Source organism: Cricetulus griseus, chromosome X (genome assembly GCF_003668045.3).
Source record: "Cricetulus griseus strain 17A/GY chromosome X, alternate assembly CriGri-PICRH-1.0, whole genome shotgun sequence".
Taxonomy (NCBI): domain Eukaryota; kingdom Metazoa; phylum Chordata; class Mammalia; order Rodentia; family Cricetidae; genus Cricetulus; species Cricetulus griseus.
The window spans coordinates 97706236-97730530 of NC_048604.1; the positions used below are offsets into that span (position 1 = coordinate 97706236).

Sequence of the window (24295 nt, forward strand, 5' to 3'; positions counted from 1 at the left end):
CTTTTAACAAATTAAATAATTACTGTGTACTAGTATATATTAGATTTTGGTGTATATACCTTGCTTTTTTTTCTTTGAATTTCTGTTTGTTTGGCAGCTTTTGTCTTTTGAAACAAGGTTACACTATATATCCCAGAGTGGCCTTAAATTTGTTGCAATCCTCTTGCCTCAGGTTTCAACATGTTGGGATTATAATCATGCACCATCACACCTGGTTTATGTTTATATTCAAAAGTAACAAATTAGGAACTAGGGAGGTGGTTCAATCAGTAAAGTACTTGCAGTATGAGTACGGTGACCCAAGTTCAGATCCCTAGCATCAACATAAAAACAAAAACAGAGGTATGTATGCATAACCCCAGCATTAGAGGTGAGAGGGATATAGAAAAAAGGCAGATGTCTAAGAATTGATTGGCCAGGTAGCTTTGTCAAATTGATGAGCTCCAGATTCAGTAAGAGACCGTGTCTCAAAAATAAGGTTCAGGTTGGTCATAACAGCACACACCTTTAATTCCAACACTTGGGAGATTGAGGCCAGGACAGCCAGAGTTACAAAGAGAGAACATGTCTCTACATTAATAAATATGGTCCAGAGAGTAATCATAGACAATATCTAAACACACAAAAAATGATAAAAAATTCTTCATGTCTCAAAATATAAACTCACCACAGGTGATATTGAATTTATATTTCAGTGATGAAACACTTATCAAGCATTCCTAATTCTATAGCATTATTTTCAAATATAGACCACACAGACATTAAAAACGGTGCCACTTCAAATTGGTAAAGAAAACAAATGATTTAGGACATATCCTAAACCATATTGGGAGGGAGTCGGGGGAGAAGAGAGACAAAGTGGTACTCTCACACCTGCAGGTAAACCAAAACTGAAACATGAAAAGTGAAAACCACAAACAACCTGGGGTGGGGTGTAAGTGGGTGGGGAGTGGAATCTGTCACTAAATGTTAACTGAAAAATTCAGACTAACCCAAAAGCCACAGGAAGCCCTAATTTCAAGGGTTTGTGAATAGATATATCACAATTAAAGAACTGAAGATACCCGGTAGAGAAAAACATTTTCAAACCTCACTCACAATAAAAGAAATATGAATACAAATGTCAGTTAGGCTGCAGAGATTGCTCAGTGGTTAGAGTACTTGTTGTTCTTGCAGAAGACCTGGGTGAGGTTCCCAGTACCCACATGGTAGCTCACAACTGCCTGTAACTCCAGTTCCAGATGTCTTCTACTGGCCTCCAAGAGCTCCTACAAACATATGGCAAACAAACTCACACAGGCACATACATATACACAAAAATAATAAAGAAATTTTTAAAATGCCTATCAATGGGCCTGCAAGATCTATCAGCAGATAAAAGTACTTGCTGCATAACCCTAATAACCTCAGTTCAATCCCTAGAACCCATGGTAGAAGAGAACCAACACCCCAAAATTCTCCTCTGATCAGCACACATGCATTCATATTCCCACATGCATACATAATATATTCATTTTAAAATTTAAATTCTAACCAGTGGGGTAGTGGTGGTGTACACCTTCAGGCAGAGGCAGGTGGATAGAGGTGAGTTCAAGACCAGCCTGGGCAGCAAGTGGCGCACGAGTTTAATCCGAGCACTCGGGAGGCAGAGGCAGCCTGGTATCCAGAGCTACTGCCAGACAGGCTCCAAAGCTACACAGAGAAACCCTGTCTCGAAAAACAAAAACAAAACAAAACAAAACAAACAAAATAAAACAAACAATGCTGGGCGGTGGTGGCACAGGCCTTTAATCCCAGCACTCGGGAGGCAGAAGCAGGCAAATTTCTATGAGTTCAAGACCAGCCTGGCCTACAATAGCTAGTTCCAGGACAGTCCCAAAGTCACAGAGAAACCCTTCTCGAAAAACCCAGAAAAAAAATTAATCAAAATAAGGCATTATTTTTTACCTACCAATATTTGTTTTTCAAGACAGGGTTTCTATGTGTAGCTCTGGCTATCCTGAATTTATTGTATAGACCAGGATGGCCTTAAGCTCAGAGGTCTGCTTGCCTCTGGGATTCAAGGCAATGCAACACTACACCCAGCTATTACCTACCAAATTTTAAAGATTAAAAAAATAAAACAACACAACAAACACCAGTGTGACTAAATAGGGCAATCAACATAATATCAAAAGATCTAAATTAGTAGTTCTGAGATTTGCAAAAATAAACAATCTCTATCAACATCTGAATACACATTCGCTTTCACCTAGCAATTCTGCTTGATTTATCCAGGCATTCTCACTTGAATACAAAAGGTTATTCACCAAACCACCATTTTGTAGCCTGAAAAATCTAAAAAACTGCCTAAATAAATAATGACAATCCATATAAGGCAAAAGAATGTCACTATTCAAAATAAGATTTGAGGGCCAGTGAGATAGCTCAGTAGGTTAAGGGCACTTGTTGCCAAGCCTAACAACTTAAGTTTGTTGGTCCCTGAAACACACGTGGTGAAAGAGAACCAATTCTTCTTGTCCTCTTATCTCCATATGTGTACTGTGGCTCTCTCTCTCTCTCTCTCTCTCTCTCTCTCTCTCTCTCTCTCTCTCTCTCTCCCTCTCTCCCTCCCTCCCTCCCTCTCTCTCATAAATGCACACACAAAATTATTTTAAATTCTCTTAAAAAAATGAAAAAACCCAGTAAGTCTCCAAAATAATTTGAACACCGTTGCCAAAAGAATTAGGTAGATTCCATACCAGCTCTCCAAAGTTAATCAAATAGAAAAAATAAATAAATAAGACAAACATCCAATATTGCATAAATACAGCAGTGTAAATTAAAAACAAAGTCAGGCACTGTGTAGCATACCTGTAACCCCAGCACTAGGGAGAAGGCAGGTGATTGAGAATTCCAAGAAACTTTTGTTGCTGTAGGCTACTCCTAATGTTTACCATATTATAAATTATACCGGAAAATTAAAATTAAAGCTAACTCATTTAAAAAGGGAACTGATGTTGTGCCAGCTGTCTACTGCTGTGTACAAACCACCACAAAACTTTAGTAGTTTGAAATATTTATGATCTCAACTTCCATAGTTTGGCAAACTGGGTATGGCTTGATGGGTCCTTGACAGGGTCCCACAAGCTGAAATTCCTAAAGCCTTGACTGGGAAAGATTCACTTCCTAGCTTACTCTTATGGTTTGCTGCTGGGGTTCAATTCTGTATGGGTTATTGGATTAAGGCTTCAGTTCCTCATGAGCTGTTGGCCAAAGGCCTTTCTTGGTTGTTTGCAATATAGGTCTTTCCATCAGCCTATTAAAAACGTGACAGCTAGCTTCTTTAGAATGAGCCAAGAAGCACCAATGTGAGGGAGAGACAAAAGGTAGTCTTGTAATCATAGAAGTGACATTCCTTCAGTTTCCCACCCTGCCCTCTCTTAACAGAGTCTTGCTACCTTATAATGGTTGCTCTGAAATTGCTAGGCTCAAATGGTCCTCCTTTAAAATAAAATAAAAAGCAGCTGCTTTCCCAAACTAAAAAAGAAGACAAATTTCTCTTTTTTGGGGGGGTCATTTTATTACATTTTATGTTTGTGTCTCTAGTCAACTTTTTTTTTTCATTCTCAAGAAATATTAAGAGGGCATAAGAGCCAGGCATGGCAACATTGAAATCTAAGCAGCTGGGAGATAAATGCAGGAGGATCAGGAGTTCAAGGTCATCCTCTTCAATACAGCAAAGCTGACACTAACCTGGGCTCCATAAGACCCTCTCAAAAAAAATGGGTGGGGGAGACCACAAGACACATGGAATATAGACAATGGTTGTTGAGCCCCAAAAACCAAAGCTCTAAATATTATCACTTACCACTGTTTATGTGGCCATAAGGAGGTCAATTTCTCAATTTCCTTACCTGCATAGTGTGGATATACAATACCTTCCTTCTATTTGTTAGTTGTAAGATCACATATAATACACATTACTACTACACAGTAGAACTGTTTAAAAACATTGGCTGCTCTTGCAGATGATCCAGGTTTGATTCTCAGCACCCACATGGCAGCTCATGAATATCAACTCCAGTTCCAGGGATCTGACGCCCAATTCTGGCCTCCAAGGCCACCAGGCACACACACACACATAAAATAATTAATAAGTAAATAAATAAATTAAGCTGGGCATGGTGGTGCACATCTTTGATCCAGCGGGTGGATTTCTGTGAGTCTGAGGCTGGCCTATATATTGAGACCTTGTCTCAACCACTCCCCCACCCAAATAATAATACATAACTCTTTTTTGAATATTTGAATAAAGGGTATTTTACAAAAAGCATATATGGGGGCTTGTGGGGTGGTCCAGTGGGTATAGGCACTTGCCTCAAAGCCTAATAATCTGGGTTTGATCCCTGAAATATTTATAAACGTGGAGAGAACCAACTCTATAAGCTATCCTATGACATTCACAATCATGTCATGGCAAAAATCACTTGCACACATGCAAACACACCATATATACACAATAAGTTTTAAAAAAAAACACATATTCTCCCCCCCCCCTTTTTTTTTCGAGACAGGGTTACTTTTTCATAGCCTTAGCTGTCCTGGAATGAGCTCTGTAGACCAGGCTGTAGACCAGGCTGGTCTCAAACTCACAAAGATCTGCCTGCCTGTGTGCCACCACTGCCTGGACATATATTCTCACTTTTAACATGATCTATACTTCAGTCCAAACAATCATTAGAGAAATGTGCTTGTTAATAGAGTGCAGTCACTCACCCTGCAATCACAGTTCTTGGGAAGCTGAAGCAGGACTGCTACAATTAAGGTCAACCAGGGTACATATTGAGTTTATGGACTAGTGTGGGACCCTGGGCTAGTGTGGGACCCTGTCTCAACAAAAGGGAGAAGGTGGCATGGCAGGGGGCAGAAAAAGAAAAGGTGTTTCTAAACTACTACCTATCTTTCATACCATTTTAGTTTGACTTTTCTATGAATAAAGAAGATAGATGAAAATGTGTGTTACAAGTAATTATTATCCATGTAGAGGATAATAGAAATTTTAGAAATGCAACATAGAAATCAAAACAATAAATTCAGGTAGGAGAGGGCAACACACACCTCTAATCCTAGCACTTGGGAGGCAGAGGCAAGAGGATCTCTGTGAGTTCAAGGCCAGCATTTAGTTTCAGGACAGTCAAGGCTACACAGAGAGACTCTGTCGCAAAACAAACACCCAATAAATTCTAATAATTTTGACAACATAATACAACACTGATTTTTTATGTACCTTTTTCACAACTAATAAAATTAAAGTAGTTCCAAGTGGAAACAGAATTTCAACTAGGAAATAAACTGAATCATTAAAATATATTATCATATATTGTCAATCTATGAGTATATTTTTTTGTTTTGTTTTTTGAGACAGGGTCTCACTATGCAGCTTTAGCTGTACTGGAACTTACTATGTGGTCAGACTGGTCTCCAACTCACAGATATACCTGCCTCTGCATACACCAGCACTCCCAGGTCAATTGTGAATAGATCTTAAATGCTGTGGGGTAAAAATTAATACTGTCATTGTAGCAAAGTGAAAACTATTTGTACCCTCCGTGTTTATTGCTGCTTTATTCACTATAGCAAAAACTTGGAATCAAACTAGTAGTCAAGACAACAGATGACTGGATAATGAAAATTTGTTATAGATAAAAAAATGGAATATTACCCAGCTCTAAAGAAAAATGAGGTTAAAAAATTTACAGGAAGCTAGGTGTGATAGCATATGGATTTCTTTCAGTTCAAAGTCAGCCTAAGGTCAAGTTGAGTACATATAGCAAGTTCTAGGACAACCAGAGCTATATAGTTAGACTCTATTTTGAAAAACAAAAAATGGATAAACTTAGGAAATACATTAACTACGGTCACACAAACTCAAGAAGAAAAAAACCTTATTTTCTCTCTCATATGAAAAATATAGCCAATTATATGTAAACAAATGTGCATGAAGAAAAAAATCAAGAAAGGATAAATACAAGGATACAAGGACAGACTGAATACAGGTAATGGACATGAATTATAAAAGAGGATATAAAGCTAATAATTATTCTCTAGTTTTAATTCTGTTGTGGGCTTTTTGGTTTTGATGGTAAATAAGTTCATAAAATATTTGATCCTGAAAGTGTAAATTTTAATGTGAAGCTCAACAGCTTCACAAATGCCTACTCTGACTATATAGAGGTTCACTTGGGTTTGATTATTTTAGTGTATGATGATGCTTTTTTTATTTGCAGTATTTTGTTTTGGTGTTTTGTTTGAAACAGGGTTTCTCTGTGTAGCTTTGGAGTGTGTGGGAGTGTGGGCTAAAACTCACTCTGTAGAGCAGGCTAGTTTTTTTTGTTTTTTTTCAAGACAGGGTTTCTCTATGTAGCTTTGGAGCCTATCCTGGCACTCACTCTGGAGAACAGGCTGGCCTGGAACTCATAGAGATCTGCCTGCCTCTGCCTCCCGAGTACTGGGATTAAAGGCATGCACCACCAACGCCCGGCCAATTTGCAAGATTTTTAATGATGAAGTATATAAAAATTTGAAAATAAAATTAGAAGAAAAGTATTTGAACAAAATTCTGTTAAGAAAAAATATAAATGAGAGCATAGGAATTGCTAATATTACGGATTATATGTCAAATAAAGAGAATGTTTTTAAAAAGTGATACCACCTACTTTGCAGCGCTCAGATATTAAAATGCATAAACATTAAACATACCTAACAGTACATTAAATAAGTAAAATTTGATCAAATGCTTTCCTTTGGAATTTAACTCTGAAAAAATATTTTAAATATAAAATTTGAACACTACCTACTTGAAAGAAATCTATTATAATGAATCTTGTAAAGAATTCCCCAAAAGGGGCTGAAAGATATGGGTCCAGTGGACCAGCATGTAACTAATATGCAAAGACCCTGTGATCTGTCCCTAGAAATGGGGTAAGGTGATCATACAAAAGCAAATATATACTCTAGCTTATGTGGATTTGATGTTTCAAAACTTCTCCAGTCGAGGCTAATAAATGATACACAAAATAACATATAAGATACCTTCCAGTTAGGTATGGTACTGTACAACTGCATTCAAGTATTCTGGCAGCTGAGGTTGGGGGATCCTAAGTTTGAAACCAACCTGGACTGTGATACACAGTGGGATCTTGTCTCAAAAAAAAGAAACACAAATGAATATTACATTCATAATTTGAAAATGTGAAGATTACTAAAAAGAAGTACTTTCTGTATCTAGATGTTCTCATTGTAGCTTCTTCTATAGGACTCCATTTTATAAAAAAAAAAAAAAGAAAGATTGGATCCAGAGAGATGGTTCAACAATTATGAGCACTTGCTGCTCTTACAAAAGACCTATGTTCAGATCCCAACACCATGTCAGGAGGCTCACAACTCCCTGTAACTCCAGCTCCAGGGAATCTAATACCCTCTTCTGGCCTCCACAGCATCCAAATTCAGATACCCACACACATGCACGTAATTAAAAGTGTTTTTACTGAAACCTTAGCAATAGCTAAAATAATGCAACTAGATCACTTTACTTATTAATATCTTAAAGTGGAGGTTCAACTTGACAAATAGAGAAAAAAAATCAAAATTAATAAAAATTATTCATTCCTGAACTAGACTCTTGCCCAACCCTGACTGCTTTATCACAGAAATTCTGGGAAGAAAATACAAAGCCTAGAAGATGGATTACAAAATAGCACCCTAAAAGCAAGAGAATCTGATCTTCCATATATTATCCCTTCCAAACCACATAAAATTTTACATACCCTGCACCATGCCAAATATCATACCAACTCATTCCTCATAATAATCCTAATATAGTGTTCATAGTGGCATCCCCACTTTCCAGGCAATGTAACTTTGGTTTGTAGTCTGAGAAATGTGCCCAAGGTTACAAAGCTATTAAGTGGCAGAGAGCCAAGAGTCTTGACTCTAAAACCTATACTATTTACCCACTACTATACTACTTATTACCATAATATAGATGAAAGGGCACTGGGTTTCAGACTTAGCTTCATCCCTTGGGCAAATCACCTGACCTTACCGAGCAGTGTGTCATCAGTAAATGAGAGCAATGATAGCTGCCCAACCTTCCCTACAGCATCTGAATGATGCTAAAAGAGTTAATGTACTTGCAAACATGCTATAAAAATGATAAGACACTACATAAATGTAAAGTTTTGGTAAGGTAAATCCAAGTATCATATACTTTAGTCTTTGAAATGGTTTGATGACCTAAACACAAGTATAGTAATAGTCAATAATTTTAATGATTTTTAATTATGTGTAAGTGTGTGGGTATGTGCAGGTGTCCATGGAGGCCCAATGAATTAGTTTCCTGAAACTGGAGTTAGCAGTGGTAGTAAGCCACCTGATATGGGTGCTAGGAATTGAACTCTGGTCCTCTACAAGAGCAGTTGTAGAACACAACTTCCTGACTGAAGCATCTATCCTACCTCTAGTCAAATCATCTTTTAACAGTCCCAAGTGCAAAACTTTTATTAAAAAAAAAAGAGACATTTTAGAAAAGACAAAACCATGGAGACAGTTAAATGATCAGTTTGGTAGGACACTCTACGCTACATAGTGAAACCTTATCTGGTAATACATACAGTGACAACTTGATATGACACAGTAGCACATGCCTGTAATCCCAGCACTCAGAAGGCTAAGGTAGGAGCATCAGAATTTTGAGGTCAGCCTGGGCTACACAATGAAATACTATCTCAAAAAACACACCAGAGGCTGGCAAAATGGCTTACTGGGTAAAGGTATTTGCTGCCAGCCTGAGTTTGATTCCTAGGCACCCATGTGGCAAATGTTGTCTTCTGACTACCACACATGTACTATAGCTGACACTCAAACATATACACACACACCCCTAAATAAATATCATTCAACTAAAAAAAATCGGTTGGTGCCAGCAGTTGGGAAGAATGACTAGGTGGAGCACAGGCTACTCTGGACACATGCTATTATATACTTGTCAAAATTCATACATCTTATAACATCACTGAACCCTGTAAACTATGGGCTTAGTCAGTAACAATGTATCTGTGTTGCCTGAGCAACTGTAACAAATTGTAACACATAAATAAAAGGATGGGATATGTGTGAGCAGGCTGTCCTGGAACTCCTCTTGTAGACCAGGCTGGTCTCAACTCACAGAAATCTGCCTGCCTCTGCCTCCTAAATACTGGGATCAAAGGTGTGTTACCATATCATGTCAAGTTGTCTTGACTTTTTAAAGATCAACTTTATGAAATAGGAAGTATGACTAAACTTAACAGTTTTTGAAAATTGCCTGTAATATTTAATAAAGTATACTGGCTTCTTTAGATCAATGATGTCCAATAGAATTTCACTCAATGATGACAATGTCTTAGAGCCAGGTGTAGTGGCTCACACCTGTAATTCCAGTACTAGGAAAGCTAAGGCAAAAGGAGGACTGCAAATTTGAGGCTGGCATGGGTTACATAATGAGTTCCCAGGTTAATATGGGCTATACAAGTGAGACCCTGGCTTTCCAAAACAGAAACAAAACAAAAAAAAAAAAAAACCCACAAATTATACTATATCTTTTGTAATATGCATGGCAATATTAACTACTGGAATACTTGAAATTTGGCTAGTATAATTGAAAAGGGAGATTTTAAAACCTTATTTAACTTTAACAAATTGAAGTTGGGACCAGTGGTATAGACTGTAATCCCCACTACTCAATACCTAGTATTAAAAAAATAGATGGCTACATAAGGTGCCTATAATACCAGCAGATTTAATACAATTCCTTAAATGACACCTAGAAATAGACTGCAATGGTACCTTTAGAAAAGTCAACCCAACAGCCCATTCAAATAAATATAGTTATGGAACCATGTTATAATTAACTGAGCAGGTCAAGAGTGACTAGGCACTTGAGCCCAAGAGTTCAAGGCCAGCCAGATGAGCATAGCAAGATTCTCTTTTTTTAAAAGTAGGTATAGTAATGCCACTTGTACAGCACTTGAGAGGCCAGACCAGACACTGCCTCAGAAAAATAAATGACTAGGCAGATGATTTGAACCAGGAACCAACAGAGCGAATCTTCAGTTTTCTTCACTTCAAGTCCTATAATATAACCAAATAATAACAAATCATGTTTTTCAATTCATCCAATATTTTAAAAAAGAACTGAATTTGTTTAACATCATTTCTGCTTCCTGAAAAACAAAAATACAGAGGTTAAGTTAGAAAAAAAGGAGTATTTTCTCAGGTTACTAACCTAGAATAAACTGAAGATCATAAGTGAGCAATTAAAAATTATTTTACAGACACAAGAAATTCACCCAGTTTTGAACTGAAAATTCAATAACTAATGTCAATTTCTATTCCATTTTATAGTCAGATAGAAACCAAAAGAAAGATCCACAGAAAAGCATGAGCAAAGGAATACAAAGACTATAAACATACAAGACTATTCATATCCACCTATTAACCAGAGCTCTGAACTCAACGAGTCATTACCCCTTATCCTTGTAGTTTAAAATACTAGTTGATTAAACCTTACTTCCTAATTCAATGACTTTTTGTCCTTATTCCAGTGGCATAAAAGGGAACTTATGTCCTCAATTGCAGTGGCTTTTTATCACAGTTCTCCCCTGGGGAACCTATGAAATCAAACACTGAGATTGGCTCCCCACCTTCAGGGAATAGATGTCCAAAGTGACAGTGTTGAATCCCAAAAGAAATGCTGGGCCACAGCTTCTTTTCCAGTCCTACAAGCAGTAGATCCTTCTTTTATGAGAGACAGTATAACGGGAAAATACTTGAACTTAGAGAAAAGCACCAAAGGCCAGAGTGGTGGCTCACAGCTGTAATCTCAGCATTCAGGAAACCGAGGCAAGAGAAGAGGATCATCTCAAGTCCAAGGCAAGCCTGGAGTACATAGCGGGATCAGCCAACTACAAGTTGAGAATCCATCTTAAAAAACAAAAAAGTAAGGGAGAAAAAGAACATGTCCCAAAAAGCCAATTCTTGACATTGCTCAAATGTAAACCAGACCTTTGTTCTCCCTTTTGAAGTTCATGAATCGCATTAGAAAAATATTATTTCGTAACTTCATACAGGAGTGGCTTTTAAGATTACTCAAATACATAATTAAGTAATATTAAATAGCCCTCAGTGGTCAAGCAGGGTATCCAACAGGTCGAGCGATTTCAGTATGTTCTCCTGCAAGGAAAAGGGATGGGATTTCCACCTTTTCAGTACCATAAACCCCAGTTCTCAGTTCCTGAGGCCTGAAAGCCCTGTACCCTATTCGTTGTGCAATCATTGTCAAAACTCCACCCACTGAGCTCTAGAACAAGTGAAATCCTCCCATTCTGAAAGAGATCTCGATTTTCCTGTATCCAGGGAGACACTGAAAACTCCTTGACATGAGTCAAGTAAGGCAAGGGGGAACAAACGGTCCAGCTCTTCTCCTAGATAAAAAACAAAACAACAACAACAAAAAACAACCAAACAAACAAAAACCCACTAAAGCCCAAACCCGGGAAGCACTCAAGTTTCCACTTACCAAATTAAAAAGAAAGAAAAGAAATAGGGTAGTATCAGGAATGGGGAGACAGCTATCAGACGATGATGCTCGTTCCTCAGCATCACCGCCTCATCCCCAGCCTCATGCGCAAGGCAGGTTGGTGATGCCCAGAGCACCAAGCCCTGGTTGTGGGTCCCGGGAGCCCCGCAGCTGTCCCCGCGTAGCCGCCCGCGCAGTGGCGGGGGTAAGGAGGGGGGAGGGAGGAAGGGGCGAAGCGCAGCCCCAGCTCCCGCGCTGTTATCTTACTGCGCAACAGCCTCAGCTCCGAGGCCGGGGAGCACCCCGCAGCGCGCCCTACGCACCTGCCTGTCGCCAAGAGGGCAATCCTGTACCCCAGTGAGCCCCCCCATCCCACCCCGCAGCTTCCATGGGCAGCGGAGTCCCAGAGAACAGTGACCACACGGGCAGAGACAGAACACCTGACGCCCCGAGGCAGGACCGGCCACACGTGGCTGTCACACCTGGAGCGCCCCTGCCTAGCACCCCTTTGCCCACCCTGCCCTCCTGTAGCCCCCTACCGCCGAGTGCCCCCAAGTCCCAACCGTCGTCCTTTCCCACCCGATCCATTTCAGTCCCACACCCCCCACCTGCTCCCAACTATCGTCACTCCTCTGAGGGAAAAGGGCCGGATGTTCGTCCCGTGGCTAAAGGTAAAGGGGGTAAGTGAAGAGGTGAACCCCGAAAAAGGTAACCCAATCATTCCCGCGACCCAACCACAACGAAGGCATCCCCTCCACTGACCTTCTGCCTGGGACTGCCTCGCCGTTCGCCCCCTTCGCCCTCAGTAGCCTCCTCAGTACCGCCGCCTCTTCCCCGCGCTGCCTCCTCAATCCGAGTCGCCATGAGGTGACGGCAGCAGCCAAACAAGCGGCTGGACCAGGGGCACGGAACCTCGCAGGGGCTTCAGCCCCGCCCCCTTCACACCCCAGCCAATAGCATCGTGAGAGTCTACCACGTGACCGGAGGAGGTTGGCTCCTAAGGGAAGGCAGCTTGAAGGGGGTGGGGAATTCTGGGCTGAGCTTCTGCTAGGGCCGAAGGGCAGACAGAGGCCTCTTGAGTCTGCGCGGACAGGAAAAGAGAGTAGACCACAAGTTCCAGAAGGCTATGCGGCCACAACGCTCAGCCACAGAACTGGATAGGGGCGTCCTGGGGGAGAGTACCCGTTGCTCCCCGTGTGCAGCCTACTGGAACTTGTAGTCTCTGAGGGACAATGTCGCGCTACCGGAAGGTAGTCACTATTAACCTGTGAGAAAAGTTTTAAAATATTCCAGAGTTTGGGAAAGAATAGAACCAGAGACACTTTTTTGTGTTTCTGCTTTTGTTGCTCTTCTTCAGAATTGAATGAGTGTGATTTGTGAATAAGGGACTCTAAATTTGCTGTTTTCAAGGTGGAAGTGTAATGTCAGATTTTGAGACATGGAACACATGCCCGAAGTACAGTCTCTCTACCACAATTCTCACCACGCTTTAACTGTCCAGAGTTCCTTTGGGCTGGAGGCCTCTTCACCTTGGCTGAAATGGTCTGGCTTCCAGCATAGTTCTCCACAGTTATTCCATGATTAATTCGTGTTTAATGTTTCTTGCTTTCTCCACCATACATTTTACTAATTAAAAGTGTCAATTAATTTGGTTTGCTGAAACAGTTATTTTTCTTGATATGATGGAAAAGGTTCCCCCACAGACTTATATTCCCCGTTCTTATAGAATCAGATCTTCAGTAGCCTAACATCTAGAAGTCACAGACTTCTAAAAGGAAAACTGTCCCAGTAAGACTTAGAATAAATAGATTAGTAGTACAATTCTCCGTAGCATTAACAAAATGCACCATAGTTAAATTATAGTACAATACAATAACAGGTAGTTACTAAAATTACAGACATTTTTTGGACTTAGAAAAAAGGATCTCGACGGGCCTTGGTGGCACACACCTTTAATCCCAGCACTCGGGAGGCTAAGGCAGGCAGATCTCTGTGAGTTCCAGACCAGCAAGCCTGGTCTACAAGAGCTAGTTCCAGGACACCCTCCAAAGCCACAAAGAAACCCTGTCTCGGAAAACCAAAAAAAAAAAAAAGAAGAAGAAGAAGAAGGATCACATTTATATATAGAACAGCATGGTAATATAGTTATAATAGATGTCAGAAAAATACTTCTCAGACTGGCATGGTGGCACAAGCTGTTAAGACTAGCACTCAAGAGTCTGAGGCAGGTGGAACTCTGTGAGTTTGAGGCTAGTCTGGACTACATAGTGAGTTCCAGGCCAGCCAGGACTGCATAGTTGGACCCTGTCTCAAAAAAATTAAAAGAAATGGTTGGGCAGTGGTTGGGCACGACTTTGGTAGGCAGAGGTAGACAGATCTCTGTGAGTTCCAGGCCAGCCTGGTTACAGAGTGAGTTCCAAGACAGCCGGATCTGTATGTAACACAGAGAAAACTTGTGTTGTAAAAACAAACAAATAAACAAAAAATGAAAATAAGCAGGGCATGGTGGTGCACAACTTTAATCCCAGCATCAGAGAGGCAGAAGTAGGCAGATTTCTGTGAGTTTGAGGCCAGCCTGGTCTACATAGCGAGTCCCAGGACAGCCAGGACTACATAGAGAGACCCTGTCTCAAAAAAGAGAACAAAAGAAAAGAAAGAAAAGAAATTACTCCTCATTGTGTTAATATTTTTTTCCTGAGTGGCAAGATTTGATAGCATTTTACTTCTGACTTTAGGTATTGAGTGTGCCAACTAGGCATGGTGGCAAATGCCTGTAATCCCAGCATTTGAGAAACAGAAATTCAGGTACAAAGTTACTTCCAGGCCAGGCATGGTGATACATTCAAGGCTAGCCTGGTCTAATAGCTACCTACATAGCAAGTTCCAGGCCAACCACAGTCTCAACAGTGAGACCCTGTCTCAAACACATACACACACACACACACACACACACACACACACACACACACACACACACACACACACACACACACACACAGAGAGAGAGGGAGGGAGGGAGGGAGAGGGAGGGGGAGGGAGGGAGGGAGGGAGGGAGGGGGAGGGAGGGAGGGAGGGAGGGAGAGAGAGAGAGAGAGAGAGAGAGAGAGAGAGAGAGAGAGAGAGAGAGAGAGAGAGAGAGAGAGAGAGAGAGAGAGAGAGAATATACTATAGCAGGAATAAACTTCTAGGGATGGGATTGGGGGAGAATACACTGTAGCAGAAATGACAATGTAACCTTTAAAGCTACCTGGAAAGATACTTTCTGTCAGGTTCACCTCCCACTTCCCTGAATCAAACCAACTTGCTTTTTTTTGTTTTGGTTTTTTGTTCGAGGCAAGGTTTTTCTATGTTTCCCTGGCTTTCCTGGAACTCACTATGGTAGACCAAGCTGGCCTCAAACTCACAGACATCTACTACCTCCTAAATGCTTGAATTAAGTGCTCACCACCTTTTTCATTTTTGAGATTGTAATATTTTTATTTCATGGGCATTTGTATTTTGCCTGTACTTTTGTCTGTGTGAGGGTGGCAGATCCTTTGGAACTGGAGTTACAGACAGTTGTGATATGGCATGTAAGTGTTAGGAATTGAACCCAGGTCCTCTGGAAGAGTAACCAGTACTCTTAACTGCTGAACCATCTTTCTATCCCCTTGAAATTATAATTTAATTACAAAATTTCTGCCTTCTCTTTCCTTCCTTCAGACCCTCCCATATACCCCTTGCCATTCAGTCTCCTTCAAATTCACTTATGTAGCTAAGGCTGGCCTTGGACTGCTAATCTAGTCTAACGAGAGCTCAAATTACAGACCTAAAATTTTGCTTCAGGTCTTTATTTCTATGTAATTTTTGTTTGTTTGTTTTGAGACAGGCCTTCTTTGTGTAGCCATGGCTGTATTGGAACTCCTGTTGCAGACCAGGCTGGCCTCGAACTCACAGACATCTACCTGCCTCTACTGAGTGCGGGTATTTTGGGGGGCAGGGGATCGAAACAGGGTTTCTTTGTGTAACAGCTTTGTAGACCAGAGTGGCCTCAAACTCATAGAGATCCACCTGCCTCTGCCTCCCAAGTGCTGGGATTAAAGGTACATGCCACCACTGCCCAGTTAAATTCTTTTCTTTTTAAAGACAGGATCTCACTATACAGTCCTGGCTGGCTGTACTGGAGCTAGATGGAACTAGATATGTAGACCAGGCTAGTTCAAACTCGTATAGATTAATTTGCCTCTGCCTCCCAAGCACTGGTGTTAAAGGCATGCACCACTATACCCATCTAGTTTTGAACTTCTCACCAAATTGCATCAGGATATCTATGTAGGTTTGACCACAGATATATATTCTGTGGCTAATAAGAAACTTTCTTTCTTTCTTTCTTCTTTCTTTCTTCTTTCTTTCTTTCTTTCTTTCTTTCTTTCTTTCTTTCTTCCTTTTTATGCCAGACCTGAGAGCTTGGGTAATGGTTATCTGCCTGGAGAAAAGGAGTAACTTGAATTCCCCTCCAGGGAGCCCAGTTCCAGGCACGGTGTCACAAGTGCTCTGGACTTCTTGTGTTAGTGTGGGCCAGGATGGGTCATGGGCTGGGCCATGCGGTGTTTGTGTTCTCAATGCCCACAAAATGCCAGGCACGGAGAAAGTGTTCAACACATACCTAGTGAGGAAAAAAAGGAGGGGGGAGATCCCCTGTACCCAGGTTATGATGATTCATGCTTTTAATCTTAGCACTCGGGAGGCAGAAGCAAGAGCATTGCCCAAAGTTTGAGGGCAGTCTGGTTTTCAAAGTATGCCACTGTCTCAAGAAAAGAGGTGGGGGGGAAGGGAAGGAGAAATGGAAGAGATATCTCAGTTGGTAAAGTGCTTGTAGTGCAAACACAAAAACACAAGGGCCTGAGTTTGATCCCCAGCATCCACAAGAACAGCCAGGCTTGGGTTGGAGAGATTGCTTATCTATTAAAAGCATTCACTGCTGCTGCAGAGGACTTGGGATGGGTTTCCAGTTTACAACCATCCATAACTCTAGTTCCAGGAGATCTGATGCTCTCTCTCCTGACCTCCAAGAGCACGGGCACTCATGTGGTACACATATGTACATGCAGGCAAAACACTCATGCATATAAATTAAATCTAAATAAGTAAATAAATAAAGCCAGGCTTTAGAGCACATGTCTGTAAACCCAGTGATAGGACAAAGAGACTGGTGAATCCCTGGAGCTTTCTTTCCATCCAGGCAGCCTAGCCTAGCCTTACCAGTGAGTCCCAGGTTCTAATGAGAGACCCTGACTCAAAACACAAGATGATGGTGCCTGAGGAGGAATGGCACCCCAAGGTTGCCCTCTGGTCTACAAACACATATACACCTGTACACACCACTCACACATATGAGGGATGGAGAGGGAGAGAGAGAGAGAGGGAGAGACAGAGAGAGAGAGAGAGAGAGAGAGAGAGAGAGAGAGAGAGAGAGAGATCTTCTTTGATTCAGTAAGATTCACTGATAATGCGTTTTCTAAATCTAGTCAGATGAAGGTTAGAACATCAGCTCCCCAAAGTGATAACCTTTTCCCGTGACTTCTTGGATTCATTCTGGTAGTGATGTACCTCTGCATCACTGTGAAGACCTCAAGCAGCCATAGGACTAAGGTCACCATAGATAAAGTTGGTAGCAGCACTGAATTTTTATTCATCAATTGAACATTCACTGAGCACCTCTCACATCTGAGTGCTTTAGGGGACACTGGCCATGCCTTGATTGAGAAAAAGGAGTTCCCAAATCAGACATGATAGTACCTATCTGTAATCCTAGCACTGGGGGTTGGGGAGAAGGTAGAGGCAGGAGGATCAGGAGTTCAAGACCAGCTTGATCTATGGAAAGACTGCCTTTAAAAAACATATATGGGCTGGAGAGATGGCTCAGAGGTTAAGAGTACTGACTGCTCTTCCAGAGGTCCTGAGTTCAATTCCCAGCAACCACATCGTGGCTCACAACCATCTGTAATGAGATCTGGTGCCCTCTTCTGGTGTGCAGATATACATGGAAGCAGAATGTTGTATACATAATAAATAAAAACTTTAAAAAAAATAAAAAACATATACACACAAAAACTGTCAATGAGATAGCTCAGCAGGTAAAAGGGCTTGCTATGCCAGCCTGGTGACCTAAATTCTATCCCTTGAACCTATGATGGAATTAATTACTTTTAAATGTTGTCCTATGACCACCATAGTGGCACATGCCCACCTGCACTTATACACACACTAATAATACTAAATAAAACAGAAGTCCAAATTTAAAAAGGAACAAACAAAAAACAAATATAAACAGAATCAGGAGAGCCTGGGACAGCACTGAGTAGACAAATATACAAAGAAGCATAACTTAAGTTATAAAATGGAGGCATTGTAAAGTAACACATGCCTATTATCCCGGCACTCAGGAAGCAAAGACAGGTGGAATGCCACAAATTTTAGGACAACTTGGTCTATATAGTGATGCTCTGTCTCAAAACTCAAAACAAAGAAACAAAAAGAATAACTAGCTCATGTGTAGCAATTTATGGAAACAAATATCTAATAGAACTGTAGGAGAAAACAAGAGAGTAAAGTAATTAAAACTGGTTAAGTTTGGGGGCTGAAGTTTAGCTCAGTGATAGTATGTTTAGCATGTTCAGAATCTTTGGTTCAGTTTCTAGCACTGGGTAGGAAGGAAGGGTCAGATTGACAAACTTAGAGAAGAAACCTTGTGTGTTTGAGACACAGACCTCTCTGGAGGAGGTGCTGTTAATATTGGGTCTCTAAGACATCAGAAACTTTGTCCTGGGGAAAGCTGCAAATGGCAATCAACCCCCAAAAAAGCCAGGTGAAGAAGCCATATGCTCACAAAACCCAGAAAGGAGCCCCTTGCCCTCTTCCTGCCTTCTAATTCCTCTCTAGTGTCTCTTGATGTCATTGTTTCTCTGGGAAAAACCACCAAAGAAGACAGAGTTAGATCTGAATTCCAATCCTGTCTTTACAGAGTAGCACATGGAAGCTGCTGGCTTTTGAAGCTGTTGGGATTCCGACATAGTGACATATACCCATAATCCCAGTTCTTGAGACGCTAAGGCAAGAGGATTGAATGTTCCAGGCCAGCTTGGGCTGTATAGTGAGTTCCAGACAAGGCCAGACTCAGATACCAAGTGAAACCCTGTCTTGGACTAGGAAAAAAAATCTTATAGACTGTAACTAGCCAGCGTTCATGGTAATTTTGTAGGGTGTCCTAGAGGCCTCTAGCTCAGGCTTTAGTGGCTGGGGTCATATGGTAACCTGGGCAGACATCTCAGAGAAGGGGTCTGAGTGGCCCAAATGACAGAGGGACATCACCATCATCAATGCTGTTACAATAATTACTTAGGTTGGGCATTGGTGGCACACGCCTTTAATCCCCAGCACTCGGGAGGCAGAGGCAGGAGGATCTCTGTGAGTTCGAGACCAGCCTGGTCTACAAAAGCTAGTTCTGGGACAGCCTCCAAAGCCACAGAGAAACCCTGCCTCGGAAAAAAAACAACAACAACAAAAACAAAAACAAAAACAATAATTACTTAGTAATACTGACTATTCAGTTCATTTTCAAATTTATCTTATTGTCTCTATAATATTTAGAGTGTTTATATATAAATTATATATGTATATATTTTATGTACTTACATATCAAGACAACCATTTTTTAATTTATTGAGGTGAAATTTATACAATATAAAATTAGCCATTTTGAGAGAACAATTCAATGCCTTTAGTATATTCAGAATTTATGTCACTACCACCTCTGACTAGTCCCAAAACATTTCCATCATTCTAAAATAAAAATCCATTAAGCAGTTTCTTCCACTCCCCCTCCCCCCAGTCCCTGGCAACCACCAATCTGCATTCTGTCTCTATGGATTTACGGAGTCTGAATATTTCATAGAAATGGAATCATGCAATATGTGACCTTTTGTATCTGGTTTCTTTCACTTAGCATAATGTTTTTCAGATATACAGATATAACATTGTTGATACTGGAAAAGCAGCCAGCAGCAACTGTGACATTTTCCAATCTCTAATATTATTAAACCCAGCTCTCTCCATCTCTCTTTGCTTTCCTGATAAGATTTTCCCTCCTTCATTCACTGACTTAATTTTGGCTTATATTCATTAATGTGTTTCTGCTATCTATCGTTTTTATTTTTTTCTACTTTTTTTGCTCTGTCATGAAGCTGATTTATTGCTATTTCCTATTATGAAACTATAATAAGTAAAATGATTCCAGATACAGTAAGAAATAGTCACCTATAAGCTATTAATATTTTGCATGGTTACATTTTGTCCCTTATCAGCAAACAGAACATATGCACGAACATGTATTTTTTTACTGCAGAATTTACCATTCTAATCATTTAGAAAAGGCCATCCCAATGTTGCACCCCTCCCCCCATAAACGAATAAATCTTAGCATCAAAAGACCCCTGGTTCCTGTGGGTGGGAAACCCGCAAGCATTTTCTGCCTCCTGATGAGAAACAGCTACCACTTGTGTTTGGGTTCTAGCAATCATGTGCACACAATAGAGAGTCACTCAGCCATTTAAAAAAGAATGAAAATATACTGTTTGCAAGAAAATGGACAGAACTGCAAGTTGTCATCTTCACTGAAATAAAATAGACCCAAACAGTTATCTGGTGTTTTCTCCTATATGTAGATCCTAGATTTTATTTATGTATTTAACTCACTATGTAGCCAAGGCTGGCCTCAAACTTTCAGAGATCCACTTAGCCTCCTGAATGCTAAGATTACAGGTATGAGCCACCACACTCAGCATATTACACACACACACACACACACACACACACACACACACACACACACACTTGTATGTGTTATGTATGTGTATATAATCATTTATATATTTGTGACTGAAAGTAGAAGCAGGACTCTGGAAGAAGTTAGATAAATAATGGAAGAGGAAGAGAAAGAAAAAAACAGAGGGATGAATATGATCAAAATACATAACATAGTTGAATGAAAATGTATTGTTCAGTGTTTTTCTTTTAATTTCATGTGCATTCTTGTCTTGCCTACATATATTTCTGTGTAAAGTTGTTGGATCCCCTGAAATTGGAGTTACAGACATTATGAGCTGCCATGTGGGTGCTGGGAATTGAACCTGAGTCCTCTGGAAAAGCAGCCAGTGTTCTTAATTGCTGAGCCATCTCTCCAGCTCGTTCGTAGTTTTTAAATTAGAATTATTTATTTTTGGGTGGGATGTGGAGAGGTCAGAAGAAGATTTTCAGGAACTGGTTCTCTCCCTCCACCAGGTAGGTGCCTGGGACTAGACTCAGGCCATCAGGGTTGGCAACAAGCACTTTTTCACTGAGCCTTCTTGGCCTGCTTATTTTCATTTTCTTTTTGTAAAACATAATTTTTAAAAATTGGAATTATAAAATACTTATGCCATTCCCCACACCCTTCATTTTCTTTTGAGACAAGGCCTTACTCTGTAGGTCAGGCAGATCTGGAACTTGCTATATAGCCCAGGCCAACCTCAAAGTCATGGCAAGCCTTCTGCCTCAGACTACCAAGTGCTGAGATTACAGGCATGAACCACTATGCCTAGTTAAACATATCTTTATGAAACCTATGAGTATATATAATGGATACATGCCAGTAGAAAAATAAAGAAAAACCTAAAGGCAACAAATTTTGAGCTGGAGCAAGCCTTGGCCTCCAGCTGCCAGTTTGCAGGAAACATTACTGGTAGAATTATTCGTTGAGCTGCGTTTTGAGTACACACCTAGCAATAGCTAGAAGAAAGCTGCAAGGTCTACAACAGGGATCAATGTCTTCCATATATAAGGCCTTTTGCCCCTAAATTTATTCTTTCTTTTCTTTTCTTATTTTCTTTTCCTTTTTTTTTTTTTGAGACTAGTTTTTTTGCTTTTTTTTTTTGGTTTTTTTTTTTTTTTTGGTTTTTTGAGACAGGGTTTCTCTGTGTAGCTTTGGAGCCTACCCTGGCACTCGCTCTGGAGACCAGGCTGGCTTCAAACTCACAGAGATCTTCCTGCCTCTGCCTCTCAAGTGCTAGGATTAAAGGCATGCACCACCAACGCCCACCTTTTGTTTTGTTTTGTTTTGTTTTGTTTTTTTAGACACAGTCTCTTGTATCCCAGGTGTCATGTAGCCCAGGCTGGCTTCAAGCTCCCAATGTAGCTGTGATGGTTCATATTGATTATCAGTTTAACAAGATCTAGAACTATCCATGAGGGTGCCTCTAGGCACACCAGAAAGGGATTTTCTTTCTTTCTTTCTTTCTTTCTTTCTTTCTTTCTTTCTTTCTTTCTTTTTTTTTTTTTTTTTTGGTTTTTCCTGTGGCTTTGGAGGCTGTCCTGGAACTAGCTCTTGTAGACCAGGCTGGTCTTGAACTCACAGAGATCCACCTGCCTCTGCCTCCGGAGTGCTGGGATTAAAGGCGTGTGCCACCAACGCTGGGCTTCTGAAAGGGATTTTCTTGATGAGCTTAATTGACATAGGAAGATCCACATTAAATGTGGAGCGGGCCTTCCAACAGCAGCCCAGGTATAACAAGGTCTGAGGCAGAGAAAATCCTTTGTGGTTTTTATCTACTTGCCTTCTCATCGTGCTGTCCTGTTGGCATTTTTACTGGTGTGATAGACCTCACCATGTTGTTTATAGGAGGATTGTGGAGGGACTTTGGAACTTTGGGCTAGACAAGCCACTGAGTGTTGAGAGCTCAGTGGGCTGTTCTGTTGGAGCTTAGAAGACTGGAATGTTGAAAGCAGTGCAGATGATGGAGGCCTGGCTTGCCAAGTTTCCGAGGGAAGCAAAGGCTTTACCAGGATTTTTGTGTGAAGACTCTGTAGTTCTGTTATCTGGAGCTGAAGAATCTTCTGCGACTCACAAGTTACCAGAACTACTAAAGTGAAACCTTGGCTGTGCTGGGATACTTGATGCTGGTCGGCTGGAGCTGAGAAATTAGCAATGATTAAGAAGACACCAACGTCATTGAGGTGATAGTTTCTGGAAAGTGTTTCCAGAGAGTCAGCACACAGAAGCTGTGTTACAGACATGACCAAGGCTGTACGTTGTTCTGGTGACTGAACTTGGCAGTGCACGAGTCACCCAGGTGGCACTGGTTTTGAAGGTGTGAAGTGTGAGGAGAGTAGCTGAGGCTTGGCACCATGAGGAAAGCCTATGAGAGGCTGGTGGTGAAAGTGCAGCCCAGTTGCAGCACAAGACCCTAGTGATGTTGGAGATGCCGGTGCTGTGGGATGACCACCAAGAAGAATATCAGCAGCAGTGGAGTAGATCCAGAGAAATGACCCAATCCCCTTGAATATTGTGAATGAATTCCAGACAATTTACCATTGTGTTATTTGCACTGTTGGAGTTTGGTTTGATTTTGTTCAGATTGTGACTGTGCCCTGGTTCTATCCTCTTGAAGAAAGCATTTAGCGGGGCCTTGGTGGCGCATGCCTTTAAACCCAACACTCGGGAGGCTGAGGCAGGCGGATCTCTGTGAGTTCAAAGCCAGCCTGGTCTACAGAGCGAGTTCCAGGATAGGCTCCAAAGCAATACAGAGAAACCCTGTCTTGAAAAAAAACAAAAAAGAAAGTATTTAACTTAATTTTAATTTTTACAGGAGCCCACTGTTGAGAGACTGAACTTTTGAAAGAGATTGGCTTTTTAAAGAGACCGAACTTTTAATATGTTTGAATTTGTAAGGACTATGGAGCTTTTAAAGTTATTTATGTTTTATATTATGATGTTAATGTTAGTCTTCCATTTTGGGAATAAATAAGAAAGAAAAGGTTTGCGGGCATTGGTGGCGAACGCCTTTAATCCCAGCACTTGGGAGGCAGAGGCAGGAGGATCTCTGTGAGTTCGAGGCCAGCCTGGTCTCCAAAGCGAGTGCCAGGACAGGCTCCAAAGCTACACAGAGAAACCCTGTCTCGAAGCCCCCCCCCAAAAAAAAAGAAAGAAGAGGTTCTAATTGAAAAGTCATGTGTTTGCTTGCATACCCAGTTGGCAAGGGGCCCAGTTGTACTAGATAGTTTTATGTCAAATTGACACTGGTTTAGTCATCAGAGAGGAGGGAGCCTTAATTGAGAAAATTCCTCCATATGATCCAGCTGTAGGGCAGCTTCTTGATTCATGATCGATTGGGGCAGGCCTAGCACATTGCTGGTGGGATTGTCCCTGGACCTGTGTTTTATAAGAAAACAGGCTGATCAGGTCATGGGGAGCAAGCCAGTAAGCAGCATCCCTCCATGGCCTCTGCATTAACTCCTGTCTCCAGGTTCCTGCTCTTTGTGAGTTCCTGCCCTCACTGCTTTTGATGATGCAATGTTATATAGGACTGTAAGTGAATAAACCCTTTCCTCCCCAACTTGCTTTTAGAAGTGGTGTTTCATCACAGCAATAGTAAACCTAACTAAGACAGCTGTATTCCTCCATTGGTTTCTGCTTCAAGATCTTGGCCTGAGTCTCTACCTTGACTGCCCTCAATAATGGACTGTAACCTGTAAGCCAAATAAACCCCTTCTTCCTCCAAGTTGCCTTTGATCAGGGTTTCCATCACAACAACAGAGAATCAAATTAGGACAAGGCAGATGGAGTCTCATGTAGGGCAGGCTAGCTTGGAACTTCTATGTAGCTAAGAACAACCTTGAGTTTTG

The 24295-nt window shown here is 41.1% G+C and overlaps 1 protein-coding gene across 5 annotated transcripts in view; it reads right to left on the reverse strand.

The window, feature by feature from the left end:
• Txlng (taxilin gamma) overlaps positions 1-12526 on the reverse strand; it is a 53186-nt gene extending 40660 nt beyond the window's left edge. For 2 of the 5 annotated variants that reach the window (XM_027432763.2, XM_027432765.1), the window contains exon 1: positions 12362-12525. In XM_027432763.2, the coding sequence (XP_027288564.1) occupies positions 12362-12463 (102 nt within the window). In that variant the 5' untranslated portion in view covers positions 12464-12525. Of the gene's footprint in view, positions 1-10724; positions 11071-12361 lie in introns of those variants that run through there. The other 3 variants (XM_035449699.1, XM_035449698.1, XM_027432764.2) reach the window with 2 other exon arrangements.
• Positions 12527-24295: the final 11769 nt, after the last annotated feature.